Raw genomic sequence first — 24,971 nt, 5'->3', positions numbered from 1 at the left:
TGATCGATATGCAATCAAAACATAATTGTTTATGCAAGATGTTTTTTTAGGATAATCAATGAGCAAGGTGTTAAACCGTGAACTTACAGTAGTGAGCTGTAATATTGAAACACTATAAAAGTTTTAATTTAAAAAAACCCCGAATATATCTCCGATAGAACTTACGTTGTAACTTTGATGATTTTTTAAAATTGCGGAGTAAGAAATTTACATCGTGTTTTCGAAATGCTGGGTTCCTTCTTGTGAACCCTGAAACCAATAGCCTTGATAATGAAGAAGACCCGGATGACGACAATCCATTGTTATCGTGCACTGTACGACAATGTTAAGATCGTGATGAAATTTCATTTGATAAAATTCTGGCTTTTTAATCGGCTATACCAACATAGGAAATGAACGATGGAAGTAAAAGGAAACTCTTGTGTAACAATTCAAACAACGCAAGGATTCTGATGCAAATGAAAACAATGAACTCAAAGTAAAAGTGAAACTGACAAGTCGGAGACTGATGCTACCGAGGTCGATTTGACATAGGAGGATATGTAAAAAAGGTTAAAACATAATTTTTTGAATTCGGAGAACAACCAATTTCTAAAATTTCTAAAGGCAATGAATACGAAGACTCAAAACAACGATTGTGCTTAGTTACATGTATTACGGTATTCAGTTTACAATTTACAATCAGACAAAACTTTTACATGAAAAATATCTGATGTCACAAGTCATTAATTTCCGGTCAAAATGGAAACCTGAATAAACCGGCTCACTTTCCAAACCGGCCCTTTTTCATAGTCCCATAGCCGGCCGGTTTATACAGGTTTTACTGTATTAGTAAAGAAATTCAAAGACATATACGATTTATTTTTGAAGAAAAGATGTGACAGTATTGACTTTACAGATTGGTCATACCTTTTTTCAAAGAAACAACTTTTATGTTTTATGAAGTATTTTCTTTCACTTCCTGTACTTGTTACTGGAGAGCGTATATCAAAACATTCTGATTTTCGGCAAAATAAGTTTGTAACTTCATTAGAATGAGATGAAAATTGCCTTTAGTTAATGTTTCATATAAAATTAAGAAGATGTGGTCAATGAGACAACTCTCCACAAGAGACCAAATGACACAGAAATAAACAACTATAGGTCACCGTACGGCCTTCAACAATGAGAAAAACTCATACCGCATAGTCAGTTATGAAAGGCCCTGAAATGACAAATGTAAAACATTTCAAATGAGAAAAACTAACGGCCTAATCTATGTACAATATAATGTCAGAACGAAAAACAAATATGATACACAGCAACAAATGACAACCACTGAATTACAGGCTCCTGACTTCATGCATTTATTGTATTAAAAGCATCATTTTCCTTTCCAAATCGCTTGTCAATTATTGTTTATTTACATAAATTCTTCTTTTTCCACTGTTGAAATAAGAACCACGGATTGGAGGCTGGATTCATCGGAAGCGGATTAGCCATATTCTTGCGATAATTACTACAGACACATAAATGGAACAGCTGACAGAAGAAAAATGACCCCAAAATTGAAAATTACGCATTCCACATGCATTGAAAAGTAAAATAACAAAAATACCGAACTCCAAGGAAAATTCAAATCGGAAAGTCCCTTATCAATTGGAAAAATCAAAAGCTCAGACACATCAAACGAATGGAAAACAACTGTCATATTTGTGACTTGGTACAGGCATTTCCTCATAATAGAAAATGGTGGATTAAACCTGGTTTTAACAGACTTTTGGTTAGATCTCCATGCTAAATGTATATATTTCCATGTACATTGTAAATGCATTGTTTCAATTTATTGATTAAAGTTGCTTAACTTTTTTTAATTTATATATATCTTTTAAATGAGATACAATGAATTTCATAAACATGATTAACAAAATGGTTTTTTTTATTGAATTTTAATTGATATATAGGATACTTTCTTTTCCTTTTTGCTATAAACAAGTTCTTTTAGTGCGAGATATTTAGCTGGTTGTTTCTGACAAGACATGCAAGAGGAAAAAATATAATTGTGTAATTATAAATGATTATTTAGCAGTTACTTTAATTGTATTATTCTCAGGTATGAATTGAACAATATAAAAAACTAATTAAATAAATAGGATACATATGGCTCATTAAATTATGGTAAAAATCAAACATTTATAGTAGTGCTGAAACTCTTCTCTTTTAAGTCTCACTGCTGCTCCCTATCAGTTTCAAAAAGAGAAGTCACTTCTCCCAGTCCCAGTTCATTGTCTTATGTTCATATTGCTTGTTTTTTTTTCAGATGGTTGTCCAGTTTAGTGACAACTGTGTTGATTGTGAACATGTAAGAGGAATCAAACAAAAGGAACTGGAACATTTTGTTCAGAGATTTAGTCGACTCACAAAAGATGAAGTGGCTGTTGAGATGATGGTCACTAGTAAAGACATTATGAATCTTCTAACACATATGGTTCCCTGTGTTGGTTGTAGGAGAAGGTATTGAAGCTAATACATGAATTTTATAAGCTCCGCCATGTGAGCTTTTGTCATCGCTTGGCATCTGTTGTCTGTTAACTTTTACAAAAATCCTCTCTGAAAATACCGAGCCAGATTTGAACAAACTTGACCACAATCATTGGGGTATCTTGTTAAAAAAATTGTCTGATGACCTGGCCTCCGAACCGACATGGCTGTAAATAGAACATAGGGGTGCAATGCGAGTTTTGTCTATTATTTTGAAAACGGCTTTAAATAGAGAAAATCTGACAAGCAAAAAATAATAAATATGTTGAAGACTTTTAATTACACTTTGTATAGGAGTTATTGCCCTTTAATGACAAATTTTACCAATTTTTATCATTTTTATAATTTTGCGGTCGTATATTGGAATGACGTCGGCGTCGTCGGTGTCGTCCGAAGACACATTGGTTTTCGCACTCCAACTTAAGTTTAAGTGAATGGATCTCTATAAAATTTTACCATAAGGTTCAATACCACAAAAGGAAGGTGGGGATTGATTTTGGGGGTTATGGTACCAACAGTTAAGGAATTAGGGGCCAAAAGGGGCAAAAAATAAGCATTTTTATAGGGCCGCAAAAAAATTTTTGTGGTCGTATATTGGTATGACGTTGGCGTTGTCGTCGTAGTCCAAAGACACATTAGTTTTCTCACTCTAACTTTAGTTTAAGTGAATGGATCTCAATGAAATTTTACCATAAGGTTCAATACCACAAAAGGAAGGTGGGGATTGATTTTGGGGGTTATGGTACCCACAGTTAAGGAATTAGGGGCCAAAAATAAGCATTTTTGTAACTTCCAGACATAACTTGTGTGTAAGTGTATGGATCTCTCTGACATTGTACCACAAGGTTCCATATCAGAAAGGGAATGCTGGGATTGATTTTGGGGGTAATTGCCTCCAAATTTAAGGAATTAGGGGCCAAAAAGGGGCAAAAAAACAGGCATTTTTGTAGTTTCATGACAATTACATGTGTGTAAGTGTATGGATCTCTCTGACATTGTATCACAAGGTTCCATATTTCAAAGGGAATGCTGGGATTGATTTTGGGGATAATTGCCTCCAAATTTTAGGAATTAGGGGCAAAAAAGGGGCAAAAAATAATCATTTTTCTAGTTTCATGACAATAACTTGTGTGTAAGTGTATGGATCTTTATGAAATTGTACTACACGGTTCCATATCACAAAGGGAAAGCTGGAATAGAGTTTGGGGGTAATTGCCCAAAAAGTTTAGGAATAAGGGGCCAAAAATAAGCATTTTTCTACGTTTCCAGACAATAACTTGTGTTCAAATGTATGGATCTCTCTGAAATTTTACTGCAAGGTACCATACCACAAAGGGAAGGCTGGGATTGATTTTGGGGGTAATTCCCTCAAAATTTTAGTAATTAGGGGCCATAAAAGGGCAAAAAAACAAGCATTTTTCTAGTTTCAGGACAATAACTTGTGTGTAAGTGTATGGATCTTTATGAAATTGTACTGCAAGGTTCCATATCACAAAGGGAAAGCTGGGTTTGAGTTTGGGGGTAATTGCCCTAAACGTTTAGGAATTTGGGGCCAAAAAACAAGCATTTTTCTAGTTTCCAGACAATAACACAATAACTTGTGTTCAAGTAGATATAAGAAGATGTGGTATGAGTGCCAATGAGACAACTCTCCATCCAAGTAAAAATTTATAAAAGTAAACCATTATAGGTCACAGAGTATGGATCTCTCTGAAATTGTACTGCAAGGTACCATACCACAAAGGGAAAGCTGGGATTGAGTTTGGGGGTGATGAATCATAAGGGGGTTCAAAAAATTGGGGGGGGGGATTTTTTTTTCCTTTTTTTTCTTTAAAATTTTCCATTTTAAATTGGTTATTTCTGATTTATATATAAAAGCAAATAATAATGATATGGTTTGAATAGGTAAATTAAAAATTTTTAAGTTCTTAGACCACTTTCATTCTGTGTGAGAAACCTATGCTGTGTCAAATATTTAATTACAATCCAAATTCAGAGCTGTATCAAGCTTGAATGTTGTGTCCATACTTGCCCCAACTGTTCAGGGTTCGACCTCTGCGGTCGTATCAAGCTGCGCCCCAGCGGAGCATTTTATTGTAACTTCCAGACATAACTTGTGTGTTAGTGTATGGATCTCTCTGACATTGTACCATAAGGTTCCATATCACAAAGGGAATGCTGGGATTGATTTTGGGGGTAATTGCCTCCAAATTTTAGGAATTAGGGGCCAAAAAGGGGCAAAAAACAAGCATTTTTCTAGTTTCATGACAATAACTTGTGTGTAAGTGTATGGATCTCTCTGACATTGTACCACAAGGTTCCATATCACAAAGGGAAAGCTGGGATTGATTTTGGGGGTAATTGCCTCCAAATTTTAGGAATTAGGGGCCAAAAACAAGCATTTTTCTAGTTTCATGACCATAACTTGTGTGTACACGTATGGATCTTTCTGAAATTGTACTACAAGCTTCCATATCACAAAGGGAAAGCTGGAATTGCGTTTGGGGGTAATTGCCCTAAACATTTATGAATAAGGGGCCAAAAATAAGCATTTTTCTAGTTTCCAGACAATAACTTGTGTTCAAGTGTATGGATCTCTCTGAAATTGTACTGCAAGGTACCATACCACAAAGGGAAGGCTGGGATTGATTTTGGGGTAATTCCCTCAAAATTTGAGAAATTAAGGGGCCATAAAGGGGCAAAAAAACAAGCATTTTTCTAGATTCAGGACAATAACTTGTGTGTAAGTGTATGGATCTTTATGAAATTGTACTGCAAGGTTCTATATCACAAAGGGAAAGCTGGGTTTGAGTTTGGGGGTAATTGCCCTAAACGTTTAGGAATTTGGGGCCAAAAAGGGGCCAAAAAACAAGCATTTTTCTAGTTTCCAGACAATAACTTGTGTTCAAGTGTATGGATCTCTGAAATTTTACTGCAAGGTACCATACCACAAAGAGAAGGCTGGGATTGAGTTTGGGGGTGATGACCTCCAAATTTTAGGAATTAGGGGCCAAAAAGGGGCAAAAAACAAGCATTTTTCTAGTTTCATGACAATAACTTGTGTGTAAGTGTATGGATCTCTCTGACATTGTACCACAAGGTTCCATATCACAAAGGGAAAGCTGGGATTGATTTTGGGGGTAATTGCCTCCAAATTTTAGGAATTAGGGGCCAAAAACAAGCATTTTTCTAGTTTCATGACCATAACTTGTGTGTACACTTATGGATCTTTCTGAAATTGTACTACAAGCTTCCATATCACAAAGGGAAAGCTGGAATTGCGTTTGGGGGTAATTGCCCTAAACATTTATGAATAAGGGGCCAAAAATAAGCATTTTTCTAGTTTCCAGACAATAACTTGTGTTCAAGTGTATGGATCTCTCTGAAATTGTACTGCAAGGTACCATACCACAAAGGGAAGGCTGGGATTGATTTTGGGGTAATTCCCTCAAAATTTGAGAAATTAAGGGGCCATAAAGGGGCAAAAAAACAAGCATTTTTCTAGATTCAGGACAATAACTTGTGTGTAAGTGTATGGATCTTTATGAAATTGTACTGCAAGGTTCTATATCACAAAGGGAAAGCTGGGTTTGAGTTTGGGGGTAATTGCCCTAAACGTTTAGGAATTTGGGGCCAAAAAGGGGCCAAAAAACAAGCATTTTTCTAGTTTCCAGACAATAACTTGTGTTCAAGTGTATGGATCTCTGAAATTTTACTGCAAGGTACCATACCACAAAGAGAAGGCTGGGATTGAGTTTGGGGGTGATGAATCATAAGGGGTTCAAAAAATTTGGGAGGGGGATTTTTTTTTCCTTTTTTTTCTTTAAAATTTTCCATTTTAAATTGGTTATTTCTGATTTATATATAAAAGCAAATAATAATGATATGGTTTGAATAGGTAAATTAAAATTTTTTAAGTTCTTTGACCACATTCATTCTGTGTGAGAAACCTATGCTGTGTCAAATATTTAATTACAATCAAAATTCAGAGCTGTATCAAGCTTGAATGTTGTGTCCATACTTGCCCCAACTGTTCAGGGTTCGACCTCTGCGGTCGTATCAAGCTGCGCCCCAGAGGAGCATTTTATTGTATATTATCTTGAAAATTATGATAGACATGATAGATAAAGAGAAACTTTACACATGTTACAAGCAAAAATGATCAAGAGACAAGATCTACAATTTAGTCAACAAGGTTGAAAATCATCAGATGACTACTAAGGGCTGTTCCAGAAAATACTATGTCCCCCCCCCCCCCAGGGAAGGCAATGTTCTTATTACGCCCCTGCTGTAGTGGAGGTGGCATTAAGTTTTACCCTTGTCTGTCTGTAAGTACGTACGTCCCAAAGTTGGTTTCCGTTCTCTAACTTTAGTCTGCCTCAACCAAATGTTATGAAACTTATACACAATGCTTATTATCACAAAAAAAAAAAGATCAGGTTTGAATTTTGGTGGCATCACTTTTAACCGTTCTAGAGTTATGCCATTTTACAAATGGAAAAATTGCTGAATTTTTCGTTTCCGTTCTTTAACTTTAGTTTGCCTCAACCAAATGTTATGAAATGTATACACAATGCTTATTACCACAAAATACAGATCAAGTTTGAATTTTGGTGGTGTCACTTTATCCGTTCTAGAGTGATGCTCCTTTATAAATGGAAAAATTGCAAACATTTTTTTTCTTCTAAAGTATTTTTTAAAATTGGAGTTATCTTCCTTTGTTCATGATTATAGTTGAATGCCCCTTTATAAATCGAAAGACTAAACATTATGAAACCTATACACAATATTCATTACCACAAAACTAAGATAAAGTACAAATTTTTTGTTTCCATTTTCTAACTTTAGTTTGCCTCAACCAAATGTTATGAAACTTATACACAATGCTTATTACTACATAATACAGATTAAGTACGAAATTTGATGGCAACACTTTTACCATTCTTGAGTTATTTCCCTTTATAAACATAAAAATAGCTGAATTTTTCGTTTCTGTTCTCTACCTTTAGTTTGTCTCAACCAAATGTTTTAAATCTTATACACAACCGTTCTAGACAATCAGGGGTACTACTTGTACAAGTAATTTTTATTTACTTGAAGAAGTAATTATAATATACTTATATAAGTAAATTTGTAGGATACTTATACAAGTGTATTTTATTTACTTGTATAAGTAAATAATTTTTTGGCCTAGTTATGTCCCTTAGACATTCAGATTTTTTTACTTATACAAGTAAAGAAGTCATCCTATCTTCTTTTCTTGAATTCTTAGAACTTCTTTGCTCTAACAGAATTTTGAATTGTTTGTCCTTTGCAGATGTCTTTACTATTCATGATCATTTAAGTGTAATTTCATGGACAATGAAAATCTCATTTGTCTGTTATCTTAAGCTTTAGAACACTGCTCATTTACAAGCCCCCAAGGAGCAATTTTTGAAGGCCTTGCGCAAATACTTAAGATCTTTGCTCAATCAGTTTCTTTGTTGAATTAATGAGATGAAACATTGAACTCTTATCAAAAATTATGAGCTAACCTGAGAAAAATTGTTAAAGGCATGATTTTACATCTCAAAACTTGAGAATTTTTATGGGATTGTAAAAAAAATTTTTTAATACAAGTAAATTTTTTAGAAAATTAAGGGGAGATTATTCAGACAATATAATTAACTTGTATAAGTATATTTTATTTACTTCTTCAAGTAAATAAAGACTACTTGTACAAGTAGTACCCCTGACTGCTAGAGTTATGCGTGTTTACAAATAGAAAAATTGCTGAATTTTTAGATTCTGTTCTCTACTTAAGTTAGCCTCAACCAAATGTTATGAGACTTACACACAATGCTTATTACCACAAAACTCAGATCAAGTTCAAATTTCGTTAGCGCCACTTTTACTGTTCTTCAGTTATGTCCCTTTATAACTATAAGATATGCAAGCGGGGGCATCATCTGTGTTCACATGTGGACACTATACACATTTTTTATTAAAGTTATTACAATTCCTTTTTAGCTCACCGGGGCCGCGAAGCCCCATGTGAGCTTATGCCATCACTTGGCGTCCATCGTCGTCTGTCGTCGTAAACTATTTAAAAAATCTTCTCCTCTGAAACTACAGGGGACTTACTTAAATGAGTGATTTTCTAAATCACTGATTCAAGTAACATTATGTCCATAAAGGTTAGAAGTAAGAGTTGTCTTTCTTAAATAATCATCTATTTAAGTAGTACAAATTAATCACTAGACTAAGTGATTTAATTTTATTGTAGCTTTAAATATAGAATACTAATGATCCAGGGACTAATTATGTTGCTAAAATTATCAGAACCAACATCTGTGTTGCTAGGATGACCGTGTCATGTCAGGTGATGACCTTGTACTAAATCTAGGATAATGACATAAAAATCACTTGTTTAAGTATCATACCTTAATTTCCTTCCAAAAAATCACTTCTTTAAGTATCATTATTTTAATAACCCCCCCCACTAATTTCAACACCCCTGAACAGTGAAATTTTGATTGCGAACAGTAGAATTTTATTACATAATCTATAAGATGAAACCTTGAAATTTACAGGAAAAATACTCCCACTACTCAGAAAAATCTGTTTAGAAAGTATCAGTTCATCATGTTAAGCCATTTTTATAGCATTTTTTCAACTAAAATAGAATTTGCAGCTAAATGATTGCATCAAAGGCATAAACCTTGCTGCTTAAAAGAAGCAAAAAGTTCATTTTTTTCAATTTTACTAATGAAAAGATATTATCTAAACCTATGTGTTTAAAATTTTGGTAAAACTACAAAATCACAATTTGTGACAAAACTTTGAATTTGCTACTTAAATTAGTGATTTAAAAATCACTTATTTCAATAAGTCCCCTGACTGCTTAGGGTATCTAGTTTATAAATTGTATCCGAAGTTTTGATCCATCGACAAACATGGCTGCCATGGCTAAAAATAGAACATAGGGGTCAAATGCAGGTTTTGGCCTATATCTCAAAAACTAAAGCTTTTAGAGCAAATCTGACATGGGGTAAAAATTGGTCAATTGGTCAAGATCTATCAGCTCTGAAATTTTCAGACGAATCGAACAACCCATTGTTTGGTTGCTGTCACCGAATTGGTAGTTTTAACAAAATTTTGCAGTTTTTTTTGTTATTATTTTGAATATTATTATAGATATATATAAACTGTAAGCAGCAATAATGTTCAGCTAAGTAAGATCTACAAAAAAGTTCATTGACCATAATTGTCAATTGACCCCTTAAGGAGTTATTGCCCTTTAAAGACAATTTTACACAATTTGTTCATCAAGTTTGCTAACATTTAAAAATCTTCTCCTCTGAAATACATATTTAAGCAAGATATACATCCAAACCTTGAAAATACTGAAGATATCAGGATTGTTTGTGTTGCTAACATAAGAATTTCCGTCAAAATGTCTGTCAATTTTCTTATGATAGCAACTTTTTAGCTCACCTGGGCCGAAGGGCCAAGTGAGCTTTTCTCATCACTTGGCGTCCGTCGTCCGTCGTCCGTCGTCGTCCGGCGTCGTCCGTCGTCGGCGTTAACTTTTTACATTTTGAACTTCTTCTAGAGAACCACTGAATGGAATGAAACCAAACATGGCATGAATGTTCCTTATGAGGTGCTGACCAAGTGTTGTTACTTTGTAGCCGATCCATCATCCAAGATGGCCGCCAGCGGGGGACTAAGTTTAACATAGGACCCTATGGGAAATGCATACAAATGACTTCTTTTAGAGAACCACTGAATGGAATAAAACATAACATGGCATGAATGTTCCTTATGAGGTGCTCACCAAGTGTTGTTACTTTGTAGCCGATCCATCATCCAAGATGGCCGCCAGCGGGGGACTTAGTTTAACATAGGACCCTATGGGAAATGCATACAAATGACTTCTTTTAGAGAACCACTGAATGGAATAAAACCAAACATGGCATGAATGTTCCTTATGAGGTGTTGACCATGTGTTGTTACTTTGTAGCCGATCCATCATCTAAGATGGCTGCCATCGGGGAACTTAGTTTAACATAGGACCCTATGGGAAATACATACAAATGTCTTCTTTTAGAGAACCACTGAATGGAATGAAACCAAACATGGCATGAATGTTCCTTATGAGGTGCTGACCAAGTGTTGTTACTTTGTAGCCGATCCATCATCCAAGATGGCTGCCAGCGGGGGACTTAGTTTAACATAGGACCCTATGGGAAATACATACAAATGTCTTCTTTTAGAGTACCACTGAATGGAACGAAACCAAACATGGCATGAATGTTCCTTATGAAGTGCTGACCAAGTGTTGCTACTTTGTTGCCGATTTACTGTTCAAGATGGCCACCAGGATATTTTATTAAATAACGGGACCAATATTAATCAAAATTTGGCCTCAATCATTATTTGGGTATCTGTTATGATTTTTATCTATCTTTACATGATTTCTAAAACCAAAGTAGAGTCAGGTGAGCGACACAGGCTCTTGAGAGCCTCTAGTTTTAAGGTGTCCTTTATTTAAAAAATATAATGTGAATAGATCTATTTTTTGTCAAAAAGTTTTTACTCATATAAGTATAACATGTATTCCAAAACAGAACTTCATTGGTGTTGATTTTGTCAAACATAGTTTTGGGAATTTTTCAACTTTCTTATTTGGAATCTACCTAAAGGAGATAGATAGAAAATGAAAATGAAAAAATTATCAGCAATACAAGATCAACAAAAAGACAGTTTTCATAAATTCTATTCTAGTTTACAATGTCAGAGTCTAACCATTTTTGAAGGTGCACATTGACCTAGGTGAGTGGCACAGGCTCTCTACAGCCTCTAGTTATGTTAAACCCCTATAGAGGGGGGATACTGCAATTACAATACTTACCTTGTCCATATTGTACATAAGTTTTAGTGTTCCAGCTAGGATTTCAAAAGGGCAGGGTGCCAATCCTGAAAAAGGGCATTTAACACGTGATATGATAATATGAAAAGGGTATGTTTTAATAAAGATTATAATCAAACATTGTTTGTTCATTGAATCACTGGTTATAAATATACAAGAACAACATCATTAGCCCAGAGAAAAACTATCTTTCTACTTTTTAGGCTGAAAACTTATCAAGCAGATTGTGACACAAGTTTTAAATCATTGCTTAGCACAGTTAAGCTTTATATGCAGTATTTTTTGAAAAATGTCCTGCTTCATTCTGTTTCTATGGTCTGACAAACTTTACAAGTTTCTTATTTCTACCTTTTCTGTGCTTAATGGCAATACAGCACAAAACAGCTGTAAATGCACAATGTTAGGATATTATAGTGAACAGTGAAAATTTGGATTGAAAATAAAAAATACAGAAAAAGATGACCAAGGCACCCTACCAACCCTGCTACTAAGACCCTCTTTAACTTTTCCCATAACTCAAAACACCTAAACATATAAATTCTAAAGCCAGAAGTATGAAGACATATTTTATAATATCTTAGTAGGTTACTCAATGCTAGGAAAAAATAAGATTGAGTTATCTTTCTTTATTTGGGTGTGCTCCTTCTTTGGAGGATAATAAACAGTACGTAGAAGATGTAAATATGATCAACAATATGGTGGCCAATTTTGTTATTTTCGTATAAAAAATGAAGGCAGTCAATGAAAAATACGTCTTAATTTGCTATTTATTTCACGGAAAACAATAAGAGCAATGTTTTTAACGAGTTGATTATGGTTTTCGACTTTCTGTCAATTAGGTTTTCTCCATGAAACTACGGTAAACATTGCTAATTGTGCCCAAGTTGTATGAACATTTCTTCAAATTCAAAGACAAATGCCGACTGACCGATTCTATTTGAATGAGTTAATGTTGATGATCGTTAAATGACCCATCCGATAAACGGATTACCTATAACAACAGATTATGACACCTGTTGTAACCGTTGATTAGCTTGGGGTCGTAAACAAAGTCATATACTTCTCGCCAGGTAAATTTTCATAATTGGCTGATCATATCAATACGAACAAAATAATATACCAATCGATCTTCAAAAAAGGTAGGGCGCCCTGCAAACTGTAAAAAGGGCACAGGGCGGCACTCGGGAAAGGGCGGGCGGACCGCCCTGTGAAAACGACCTAGCTGGAACACTGAGTTTCTTTTACATAAAATGTATCTCAGCCTTTGTATTCCTGAATAAGGTGGTTTCGATGGCTGAGTGGTCTAAGTTGTCAGAACTACTATATCACTAGCCTGTCAACACTCAGGTGAGTTTAAATCCCTCACGTGGCAGGTTCACTCGACTCCAATCTTAATTAACTAGGATTGTCAGTTTTCTTACGGTACGTCTAAACACCGCTCAGGACCTCCTGAGTGCACTCAGGACATGAAATAGTTGTTTCAGTGAGTAGTGAAGGTATGCATTCGATAGATAATTTAATTCTCCATCTTATAATTTTTGTTTTGATAAAATCAATTTAATATTTAAGAAATTATTGAAGTTTTCATTGGCACGCGCTGATTTTATGAAATATGTCAGGCATGACCGATGATTATATTGAATATCAATTATCATGTTGATTAGGTCGTTTGATCTTTAATAATTAGGAGTGATTAGTAATGGTACTAACCTCATACAAGTAAGCTTGGCAAACAAACAAAACCAAGATGTCTTTTGAAAAATAAAGAACAATGAAGATATATTGTTTTAGAAAAAAATGTTAAATAAACTTTTGGTTTTGTTTGTAATAATTGAAGCCATTTGAGAAATATGAGAAATCTACATATAGTTGGGAAATTTTAATTCAATTCATTTCATTTGAAAACGTTCAAAAATATCGATATAAATTATTGCAAAATGTGGCGATTATTTCTAAACAATTTCATGTAGTAAGATTTGGTTTTACATTGAGCTCGTTCTTGTCCAGTATTAAGATTCCTTGAGCAGTTTTAATGTAAAAGTAAATTCTGAAGAATGATTTGTTGTAAAACAGTGAAAAGAAAATGTCTAAATTTTATTTCTGAGTAATACGAATGTTTTAACAAATCAGCATTTAGTAAGATTTTATTTCTCATTTAAATCGTTCTAGTCCGTGCAGTAATACATGCCTAGAATTTCAATGTGTAAATAAATTCTGAAAAAAAAATGAATTTGTCTCCGTTTTCTGAAAATTATCATATTTGGGTTTTATTTCTAAACATTTTGTAAGTAAGATTGTAGTATGATTCTAAACTAAATTAAAAAAATTATTTTTTTATTGTAAAACAAATGAAAAAAATATTTAATTTTGTTTCTCAGTTCTTCCCATGTTTATTTTTGTCAGTTTACTGTCCTAAATAAGTGCTACCATATATTGAACTCTCGCCATTTATCATATTTTGGTATTTTATTGTAAAAAAAAATTATGAACTTTTCGGTCCGTACAAAAAACATGATGTATCATTTCAATGTTGGTTTTCGAAAACAAAAGAACAGCGAGAAAGACTATTTCGGAGACTGTTGATTGACACGAAATCCGTTCAAACCATGACTAAATCTTCGTGCACATATTTTGAAGTGCCAAAACCCCAGAAACTTGCTCGTAAGCCAAACCAAAGAAAAAGACCCAAGGACAGCATGTACGCAGCCAAGATATTAGACTTAGCAAATCATATAAATAAATTCATCTAAATATTGTCATTGTAAATATTGTACATAATTGTCTTCTCTATACCTATGTATATGGTTTATTGAGAATAAAGATATACAAATTCAATAAAATTTGATATTCAGTAAATATTGTTTTTGTTTATTAATTTGATTTGGAGAGAGGGAAAAAAATCCCAAAGAAAAACAAAAATCGAACTTGTTACAGAAAACCGGCAACTATAAAATAACACGATATTTTTATTTTCTTAAATTGATTTAGCCGTCATCATGAAAAATAAACTGAAAAAGTACATCGAATAATACCCAAATATGATAATATAAATACAATTAAATACAACAATGATGAAGTAGAGCAGAATATAAATTAATGGTACAACAGTGCCAGCGTTCTGAAAATCCATAGGTATCCATAGTAGAAATGTTTTTTTTAATTTTATTTTTTTCTCCCATAAATGTAAAATTTACTATGCATAATTTAAATTTAACTACATTAAACAATCCCTAAAAACTTAAAACATCGTGTTATTAATTTTTAACGTAACACTGTACTAACATCACAATTCATAAACAACAATACAGATAATCCAATCAATTTTGTTGATTGAATAATTCACAGCTCAGTAGTTGTGTAATCAGTGACACGTGCCCTCATTATTTTATAAGAATTGACATATCTATCTAAGTTCGATTTCAAATTCTACCAAAATTTAACTCTTAAATAAGTAGAGTATAACGAATATATACAGCCATCCTGTGTGCAAATACGATGCCTATAAAGGGTCCTGAGTGCACTCGGGAGGTCCTGAGCAGTGTTTAGACGTACCCGTTTTCTTACCGAAGGTTGGTGGTTCTCTCAGGGCACACTGGCTTCCTCCACCAATATAAACTGACCTCCACAAACTAGCAAAATAGTGCTGAAAGTGGAGTTAAACATCAATTAATCAATCAATCAATTCATGAATAATTTATTTGGTTTATAACTTTATATTTAAAAAAAATAACCTGAGTTTTACCATTTTAGTTCAGACTTTTCTGTCAGTAATAAGCTACACCCTACAGACTTTCACTTTTCGGCTTGTTGATAATGTTTCTGTCAAGCAGTTTGTATCAAATCAATAAATATATTATCAAAGTATTTTCGATTTATGGAAGGGCTGTTCCAGAATTAAATGTATGGGCAGGTCGGACGGCAGTGTTATTAAATTTGCATTATCCATGGTGGGTCATAAATTGAATTCAATTTTGTGCATGTTGGGGTTTCTCCTTCATTAGTATTTATCAAAACATTTCAAATAATGTTTTATGATGGTGTTATAAAATTAGAAGCTGTTGTTGCAATGTTTGCATGCCAGACTTGAGGTTCATCATAACAAATGGACAAAAGTGGCTGTATTTACACCTCAAAAACTACTCTGTGTACAGACTAACCTGTGCAGTTTGGAAAGTTTTAAGGCCTGGCATCCACTAGATATGTAAAATTTAAATGCATTTTGTGTTTCAGAAAGATAAAATCTCTTTTGGATTTAATGGGCATTTTTTTCCCTTCCTGAGCACTGTTGGTGTAAAAATAAACAAACACCTAAATTACATTTGATACTGTCCACTCAGTTACACCCTTTAACTCACCTATTGCTGTGTAGATATCTATTGTCCTTCTATTGTCCATGCCAATCAAGGACAATCAATTCAATGCAATACAGTTGTTACCCGAGAGGGAGCATCTCAAAGATTTACCCAACTTAGTTTATTTTTACACCTTCTGCAGGAACGAAAAAAAATGCCCATCAAAATCCAAAAAAGATTTTATCTTTTTGAAACACAAAATGCATTTAACTTTTATACATCTAGTGGATGCCAGGCCTTAAAAGTTTCAAAACTGTACAGGTAAGTCTTTACACAGAGTAGTTTTTGAGGTGTAAATACAGCCATGTTTGTCCATTTGTTATGATGAACCTTAATCATTTTGAATGATGATTTTCAGAGATTTTTCTGACTACCGGAAGTGTTATCGTCTTCGAGTTATCTCCCTTGGCCCACTTCTGCCAGCATGGACGTTGCCCTCCCCCTTCCTTATGTCCCCTGATGTTGCCAAGTAGAATTTAACCCGAATAATTCAGTCCCTCCCCGTGATCGACTCTCCCACTCGCGAGAAGACACATTGGTTTTCGCATTCTAACTTTAGTCAAAGTGAATGGATCTCTATGAAATTTTACCATAAGGTTCAATACCACAAAAGGGGGGTTATGGTACCAACAGTTAAGGAATTAGGGGCCAAAAAAAAGAATTTTTGTAACTTCCAGACATACATTTTGTAACTTGTGTGTTAGTGTATGGATCTCTCTGACATTGTACCACAAGGTTCCATATCACAAAGGTAATGCTGGGATTGATTATGGGGGTAATTGCCTCCAAAATTTAGGAATTAGGGGCCAAAAAGGGGCAAAAAACAAGCATTTTTCTAGTTTCATGACAATAACTTTTGTGTAAGTGTATGGATCTCTCTGACATTGTACCACAAGGTTTCATATCAAATAGGGAAAGCTGGAATTGAGTTTGGGGGTAATTGCCCTTAACATTTAGGAATAGGGGGCCAAAAATAAGCATTTTTATACGACCGCAAACAAATTTTTGTGGTCGTATATTGGTATTACGTTGGCGTCGTCGTTGTCGTTGAAGACACATTAGTTTTCGCACTCTAACTTTAGTTTAAGTGAATGGATCTCAATGAAATTTTACCATAAGGTTCAATACCACAAAAAGAAGGTGGGGATTGATTTTGGGGGTTATGGTACCCACAGTTAAGGAATTAGGGGCCAAAAATAAGCATTTTTGTAACTTCCAGACATAACTTAGCTTGTGTGTAAGTGTATGTATCTCTCTGACATTGTACCACAAGGTTCCATATCACAAAGGGAATGCTGGGATTGATTTTGGGGGTAATTGCCTCCAAATTTTAGGAATTAGGGGCCAAAAAGGGGCAAAAAACAAGCATTTTTCTAGTTTCATGACAATATTTTGTGTGTAAGTGTATGGATCTCTCTGACATTGTATCACAAGGTTCCATATTTCAAAGGGAATGCTTGGATTGATTTTGGGGATAATTTCCTCCAAATTTTTGAAATTAGGGGCAAAAAAGAGGCAAAAAACAAGCATTTTTCTAGTTTCATGACAATAACTTGTGTGCAAGTGTATGGATCTTTATGAAATTGTACTACAAGGTTCCATATCACAAAGGGAAAGCTGGAACTGAGTTTTGGGGTAATTGCCCTAAACGTTGAGGAATAAGGGGTCAAAAAGGGGCCAAAAATAAGCATTTTTCTAGTTTCCAGAAAATAACTTGTGTTCAAGTGTATGGATCTCTCTGAAATTGTACTGCAAGGTACCATACCACAAAGGGAAGGCTGGGATTGATTTTGGGGTAATTCCCTCAAAATTTGAGAAATTAAGGGGCCATAAAGGTGCAAAAAAACAAGCATTTTTCTAGATTCATGACAATAACTTGTGTGTAAGTGTATGGATCTCTCTGACATTGTACCACAAGGTTCCATATCACAAAGGGAAAGCTGGGATTGATTTTGGGGGTAATTGCCTCCACATTTTAGGAATTAGGGGCCAAAAACAAGCATTTTTCTAGTTTCATGACCATAACTTGTGTGTACACGTATGGATCTTTCTGAAATTGTACTACGAGCTTCCATATCACAAAGGGAAAGCTGGAATTGCGTTTGGGGGTAATTGCCCTAAACATTTATGAATAAGGGGCCAAAAATAAGCATTTTTCTAGTTTCCAGACAATAACTTGTGTTCAAGTGTATGGATCTCTCTGAAATTGTACTGCAAGGTACCATACCACAAAGGGAAGGGTGGGATTGATTTTGGGGTAATTCCCTCAAAATTTGAGAAATTAAGGGGCCATAAAGGGGCAAAAAAACAAGCATTTTTCTAGATTCAGGACAATAACTTGTGTGTAAGTGTATGGATCTTTATGAAATTGTACTGCAAGGTTCTATATCACAAAGGGAAAGCTGGGTTTGAGTTTTGGGGTAATTGCCCTAAACGTTAAGGAATAAGGGGTCAAAAAGGGGCCAAAAATAAGCATTTTTCTAGTTTCCAGAGAATAACTTGTGTTCAAGTGTATGGATCTCTCTGAAATTGTACTGCAAGGTACCATACCTCAAAGGGAAGGCTGGGATTGAGTTTGGGGGTAATTGCCTCAAAATGTTAGGAATAAGGGGCCAAAAAGGGGCAAAAAAAACAAGCATTTTTTTCTAGTTTCATGACAATAACTTGTGTTCATTAAGTGTGTGGATCTCTCTGGAATTGTACTGCAAGGTACCATACCACAAAGGGAAGGCTGGGTTGAGTTGGGGAGTGATGAATCATAAGGGGGTTCAACAATTTTGGGGGGGGATTTTTTTTTCCTTTTTTTTTCTTTAAAATTTTCCATTTTAAATTGGTTATTTCTGATTTATATATAAAAGCAAATAATAATGATATGGTTTGAATAGGTAAATTAAAATTTTTTAAGTTCTTAGACCACATTCATTCTGTGTCAGAAACCTATGCTGTGTTAAATATTTAATTACAATCCAAATTCAGTGCTGTATCCAGCTTGAATGTTGTGTCCATACTTGCCCAAACTGTTCAGGGTTTGACCTCTGCGGTCATATCAAGCTGCGCCCAGCGGAACATTTTATTCTAGTTTCCAGACAATTACTTGTGTTCAAGTGTATGGATCTCTCTGAAATTGTACTGCATGGTACCATACCACAAAGAGAAGGCTGGGATTGATTTTGGGGGTAATAGCCTCAAAGTTTTTGGAATTAGGGGCCATAAAGGGGCAAAAAAACAAGCATTTTTCTAGTTTCAGAACAATAACTTGTGTGTAAGTGTATGGATCTTTATGAAATTGTACTACAAGGTTCCATATCACAAAGGGGAAAGCTGGGTTTGAGTTTGGGGGTAATTGCCCAAAACGTTTAGGAATAAGGGGTCAAAAAGGGGCCAAAAATAAGCATTTTTCTAGTTTCCAGAAACTTGTGTGTAAGTGTATTAATCTTTATGAAATTGTACTACAAGGTTCCATATCACAAAGGGGAAAGCTGGGTTTGAGTTTGGGGGTAATTGCCCAAAACGTTTAGGAATTTGGGGCCAAAAAGGGGCCAAAAAACAAGCATTTTTATACGCCCGTTTACGGGACGTATTATGGTATACCTCTGTCCGTCCGTCCGTCTGTCCGTCCATCGTCAACATGTCGGACATTAACTCAAAAACGCTTTAACCAATTTGCATAAAACTTTGGTGAATTGTTTATATCTATTGACGTGAGCTCCCTTTCGTTTTTATAAATTTTAGATTTTACGTTTCCGAGTTATGGGGTTTTATTCATTAAAAAAAGGGGGATTTTCCAGTTTTCGGACAACAACTCAAGAATGCTTTCACCAACTTGCAAGAAATTGTGGTGAATTGTTTATATCTATTGACATGAGCTCCCTTTCGATTTTTTTTTATTTTAGGTTTTACGTTTCCGAGTTACAGGGTTTTATTCATAAAAAAAGGGGGATTTTCCAGTTTTCGGACAAAAAATCAAAAATGCTTTCAGCAGTTCTTATGAAACTTTGGTGAATTGTTTATATCTATTGATGTAAGCTCCGTTTAGAATTTTATAAATTTTACATTTTACATTTCTGAGTTATGGGGTTTTATTCATTAAAAAAGGGGGGATTTTCCAGTTTTCGGACAATAACTCAAAAATACTGTCAGCAATTCTCATGAAACTTTGGTGAATTGTTTATATCTATTGATGTAAGCTCCCTTTACATTTTCATAAATTTCTAATATGACATTGAGAATAAATTGAACTTTATTTGTTTATAGTCTGACAACAGATTTACTAAGTATTGCGCAACAGCACAGTGTATTGCACAACAGCAAGAAATCTTTAATTGAATATAAATTCAATTCATATAACCAATTTCAAGTTTTTTGACTACATTTATTCAGAAACCTATAATATGTCAAATATTTAATTACAATCCAAATTCAGACCTGTATCAAGCTTGAATATAGTGTCCATTTTTGCCCCAACTGTTCAGGGTTGGTCCTCTGCGGGCGTATCCAGCTGCGCTCAGCGAAGCAGTTTATTCTAGTTTCCAGACAATAACTTGTGTTCAAGTGTATGGATCTCTCTGAAATTGTACTGCAAGGTACCATACCACAAAGGGAAGGCTGGGATTGAGTTTGGGGGTGATGAATCATAAGGGGGTTCAAAAAATGTGGGGGGGATTTTTTTTTCTTTTTTTTTCTTTAAAATTCTCCATTTTAAATTGGTTATTTCTGATTTATATATAAAAGCAAATAATAATGAAATGGTTTGAATAGGTAAATTAAAATTTTTTAAGTTCTTAGACCACATTCATTCTGTGTCAGAAACCTATGCTGTGTCAAATATTTAATTACAATCCAATTTAGTGCTGTATCAAGCTTGAATGTTGTGTCCATACTTGCCCCAACTGTTCAGGGTTTGACCTCTGCGGTCGTATCAAGCTGCGCCCCAGCGGAGCATTTTATTTTGTATGTTGGCCAGACCAAATTTACTTTACTTTTTTCATCCTGCTCCCTCCCTCCTAAATTTTAGAGGAGAAAAAAAAATAAAATTATAATACTGCCATTCTATATTTCCATGCTTCATTTCAATGCTGGAGTAGTTACAGATTTAAAAGATCAGGACTGCTTGCTTTATGGCCATAAAAATTCACAATATGATTACTCAAAAATAAAAAAATGAACTAATCAAACTAGAATTTTTCAATATACATGTATGCTCTGAACAAGAATTCTTTACTAACACAGAGAGACCAAACATTGCAAACATTTAAACAAACAAAAAACCCAGATAGACTGCAGTTTATGCAAGCAGGACTCCCGTGAAAAACTATATTTTGCTCCTGTTGGTTAGCATATCTTATCCTGCATGCAGGAAACTTTTATTGGATATCAATAATAAGTTTTACCTTTGTATACAATCCGTCAGATTAAATGAAACTCACAGTAATTGCAACATTTAAGAATTAAACATTTTTTTATTTAATTTTATGCATGGTGGTTATATTTTCCACTTTTATTTTGTGCATGGTGGAGGTAGTAGGTAATTAAAATTAATGCGTGGTGGGTGCAAAAAAAAGTGCCTTCCGACCCCCTCATACATTTATTTCTGGAACAACCCTAATGTGATAAAAGAAAGTTATTTTGATTATTTTAACTTCAATACCTTTGACTAAATATTTGGTCACATGACAGATGGCAATTGTCGTTTATAAATATAACATGAAATAAAAAAAATTTCAAAAAATTACTATGCAATGAGACAGTGCAACTATGTGGGAATATGAAATAAGACTGTTATAGGGTTTAATTAAGCAATGTTGATATGGTTAATATTGTTATACATGTGCTGTTATATATTTTATGATATTTTATTGCAGTGTTGAAAGACTGTTCAACGATTTGGTGGAATCTCAGCACACAGCATTAGAACCCCTTATCATCACACGACGTGGTGTGTTATCAGTTAATCGTGACAGTCTTTTTGATCCGAAAGCATTGTATGCTCTATTCTACATTCATGGGTAAGTAGTCATTTTACTAATTTACGAATAACAAGTTTTATTATATGACTATAAAATTTCTCTTTTCTCATTGTCTTAAAGCATGCAGAATCTACTTTGATAAAACATTTTATTCACAGCTGAAATAATCAGTTTGTTAAGATTTGGAACACCCAACGTGTACCTAAATAGTTATTTTCCTGGGCAACATCAATGATGTAGAGTTATGATGTCATGCAAATTATCATTTTTGTTGAGCCTTCGACTTTTGTCGAAAAAGCGAGACATAGCGATCCTACATTCCGTCGTCATCGGCGGCGGCGTCCACAAATATTCACTCTGTGGTTAAAGTTTTTGAATTTTTAATAACTTTCTTAAACTATCCTGGATTTGTACCATACTTGGACAGAAGCTTATTTATGATCATAAGATAATATTCAAAAGTAAATTTTTTACGTATAAATGGACTTAGTTTTTCTGCCAAGAAACATTACATTGACTCTGTGGTTAAAGTTTTTGAATTTTTAATAACTTTCTTAAACTATCCTGGATTTGTACCAAACTTGGACAGTAGCTTGTTTATAATTAAAAGCTAGTATTTAGAAGGAAATTTTGTTCAAATTTTGTTCCATTTTTTTCCGTATTTTACTTATAAATGGACTTAGTTTTTCTTCCAGTTAACATTACATATAGTCTGCAGTTTAAGTTTTTAAAACATTTATAAGATACATAAACTATCCTGGATTTTTACCAAACTTGGACAGAAGCTACTTACAATCAAAAGATAGTATAGAGAGGAATATTTTTATTAATTTTTTCCCTCATTTTTGTTGAGCCTGCAATTAACAGCAAAAGTAGGCGAGACACTGGGTTCCGCGGAACCCTTACAAATTTTTTGTGTTCGTGTTCTTTTTTTTTTTTTTTTAAAGTAAACTTTATTGAATACTTCAACTTACAATAGCTAGCAACTACCAAAACAGGTAATATATTTAGTATAAAAACAAGGAGCAGTTAAGTATCTAGAGTAAATACTAGAAAATTGGAGATGGATAAAAAAGTCATTTATCAAAACAATTGTTGACTTTTGATATCCAAGATAAATCATTGTATCAACCTCATTAAAAGTCAATAATTGTATAATCAGTGCTTTTTCTGGTTCTTTTGGGAATTGCCATATGAACATAACTAGGAAATTTTATAGACAAACCATAATCCTTGTGACTCAAAGGGGCTTCAAATATTGCAATACAAATAACAGAATAATGTGATTCATTTAAATACAGCTTTGCAATGTTGGTTTGAGTATATTGAATTTAGCAAGACTCATTGTCTCCTTTGGCATGTCCTTCCATTGATATTGACATCATATAAACTCTGTTGTATCAGATTTGAGTATCTTTGAAAAAAAGATGAAACAGTATCATCACTACTTTTTGGGTTAGAAGTCACACAGTTCATAGTGCTTGCAACAATATCCCCCTGTAGCATGTGTAGCAGCATTGAAATAGAACCAGTTATGACATAGTTAATGCTATCTACTATCATGCAGTGTTTTCTTTATTTCAGAATCTTAAAAGGGTGTAAACACCAGTTACATCATCATTTTCACTCTCAGTCTGCATATATGGTCTGTTTGCTTTTAGATTCGAAATTCAAAATTCAGGTTGTTGTTGAGGCTCATTAGGGTTTGACACTAACTAAATGTGTGTACTAGCCTGCAGGGCTAGTGAAATTATTATTTTTACTAGTCCTGTTGTCAATTCACTAGCCCTCCAAGTGCAGAAGGCACTTGGACGGTCGTGCCACCGGCACGACCCTATCTAGGAGGGTTCTGGGGCAAATGAAGCTAAATCCTGTGTTCTGGAGCATTTCCAGAGGGTTTTGAACATGTTTTGTTTCATGAAATTTCACTGGTTTGCTTATAAAAAATACCCCAAAAAAAAAAAAATCATATTTTAATCATCTATATTAAGAATGTGTTCGACTTACTTTGAAGACCCCTTTAGATCATTACTTCATCATTATCCTCATTTTACCTATCATTATCCTCATTTTACTTATCATTATCCTCATTTTACTTATCATTATTACTAGTGTCTTTAATAAAGATGGATAAGTTAGGGATTTAAAAATATACCCACAAAAGAGGAAAGCTTTGCCCTTGCTGTTTTTTGTCATAATTCTTCATGGACTCCTTCTTTTCCCTTGTTGTTTCAGTTTATTTTTTTTTTGCAGGACAAGATTTTATTCCTAAAAATCTATATTTTTACCAGAGACCAAGGAATTGTATAGTATACAAATCCTTGCAGAGACCTATAATTTTGTTTTTATGACAATAATTCAGTGATATTGTTTGCCTCAAATTACATTCGAAATACAGCTTTTTCCCCTAGAGAAAATTCCCAATTACTAAAAAACTGGCTTAAAATTCCTCCCAATAAGTTGCACATTTTTCCCAAACAGTGATGGTATCGGTAGTAATGTATGTAAATTTCGTATTCATGTTATTATTTTGATATTATGAAAGCACTTTTAAGATCCAGGTTTCTGATTAGAATCATCACGGCGTTTGTAACACACTCGGTTAATTCAATGTATTAAGTACCATCATTGTTACCGTTTCTTTCCCCTCCCCAAAAAGTACCTTTCATGTTAAAAATGTCTGACAATCAAAATATACGTGAATAAACTGTACAATAAAGACAGCAAAGGCCAGCAATAAATCTGGGATTTGTTGACAATTAAAATTTTGTGAAATTTCTAGTTTAAAACAAAATTTTGACTAGCCTGTCAAACTACTGTGATGAAAACTTTACTAGCCCTCCCTAATTTTTACTAGCTCGGGCTAGCGGACTAGCGTTAGTGTCAAACCCTGCTCATACTTTTCATACTAATGACTCAAAACACTGTCTCACCCAACTAGAAAGTTAAGCTAAATAAAGTAGTGTTGTTCACATCCATTTGAGTATGTAAGATCATGTTTTTGAGTACTCCGGGTCTCCTTCAAGTTTTTATTCTTGTTAAAAGAATTCTTGGTGAGATCCCTGTCCCTCATTTATTTATAAAAAACTTAGCATAATAGTGGGACATGATCAATGCAAAGAAGTTTATCACAATCTGTTGACAGTAGTAACATTGTCAAACATTTTTTATGAAGCACTATCAATATTGCTTCTCAGCAAATCAAAAGAGTATCTTGTA

General features: G+C 34.1%; 1 protein-coding gene and 1 long non-coding RNA gene across 4 annotated transcripts in view; both read left to right on the top strand.

The window, feature by feature from the left end:
- Positions 1-24,971, top strand: part of LOC127712434 (gametogenetin-binding protein 2-like) — a 78,343-nt gene that overhangs the window by 3,091 nt on the left and 50,281 nt on the right. The window contains exons 2-3 of the mRNA XM_052218875.1: positions 2,300-2,493; positions 21,648-21,791. Of these exons, the coding sequence (XP_052074835.1) occupies positions 2,300-2,493; positions 21,648-21,791 (338 nt within the window). The remainder of the gene's footprint in view (positions 1-2,299; positions 2,494-21,647; positions 21,792-24,971) is intronic.
- On the top strand, positions 3,562-18,435 carry LOC127712448 (uncharacterized). 3 transcript variants are annotated; one of them, XR_007987080.1, is made up of 4 exons: positions 3,562-5,459; positions 5,921-6,242; positions 17,543-17,621; positions 18,084-18,435. It is a non-coding gene; the product is annotated as an uncharacterized LOC127712448 (long non-coding RNA). The 3 variants fall into 3 exon arrangements; XR_007987079.1 differs by lacking the exon at positions 18,084-18,435 and having other exon boundaries at positions 17,543-17,912; XR_007987081.1 differs by lacking the exons at positions 5,921-6,242; positions 18,084-18,435 and having other exon boundaries at positions 17,543-17,912.

Source organism: Mytilus californianus, unplaced genomic scaffold (assembly GCF_021869535.1).
Source record: "Mytilus californianus isolate M0D057914Y unplaced genomic scaffold, xbMytCali1.0.p SCAF_8, whole genome shotgun sequence".
NCBI classification, from domain to species: Eukaryota; Metazoa; Mollusca; class Bivalvia; order Mytilida; family Mytilidae; genus Mytilus; species Mytilus californianus.
This window is presented reverse-complemented; position numbering and strand designations above follow the sequence as displayed.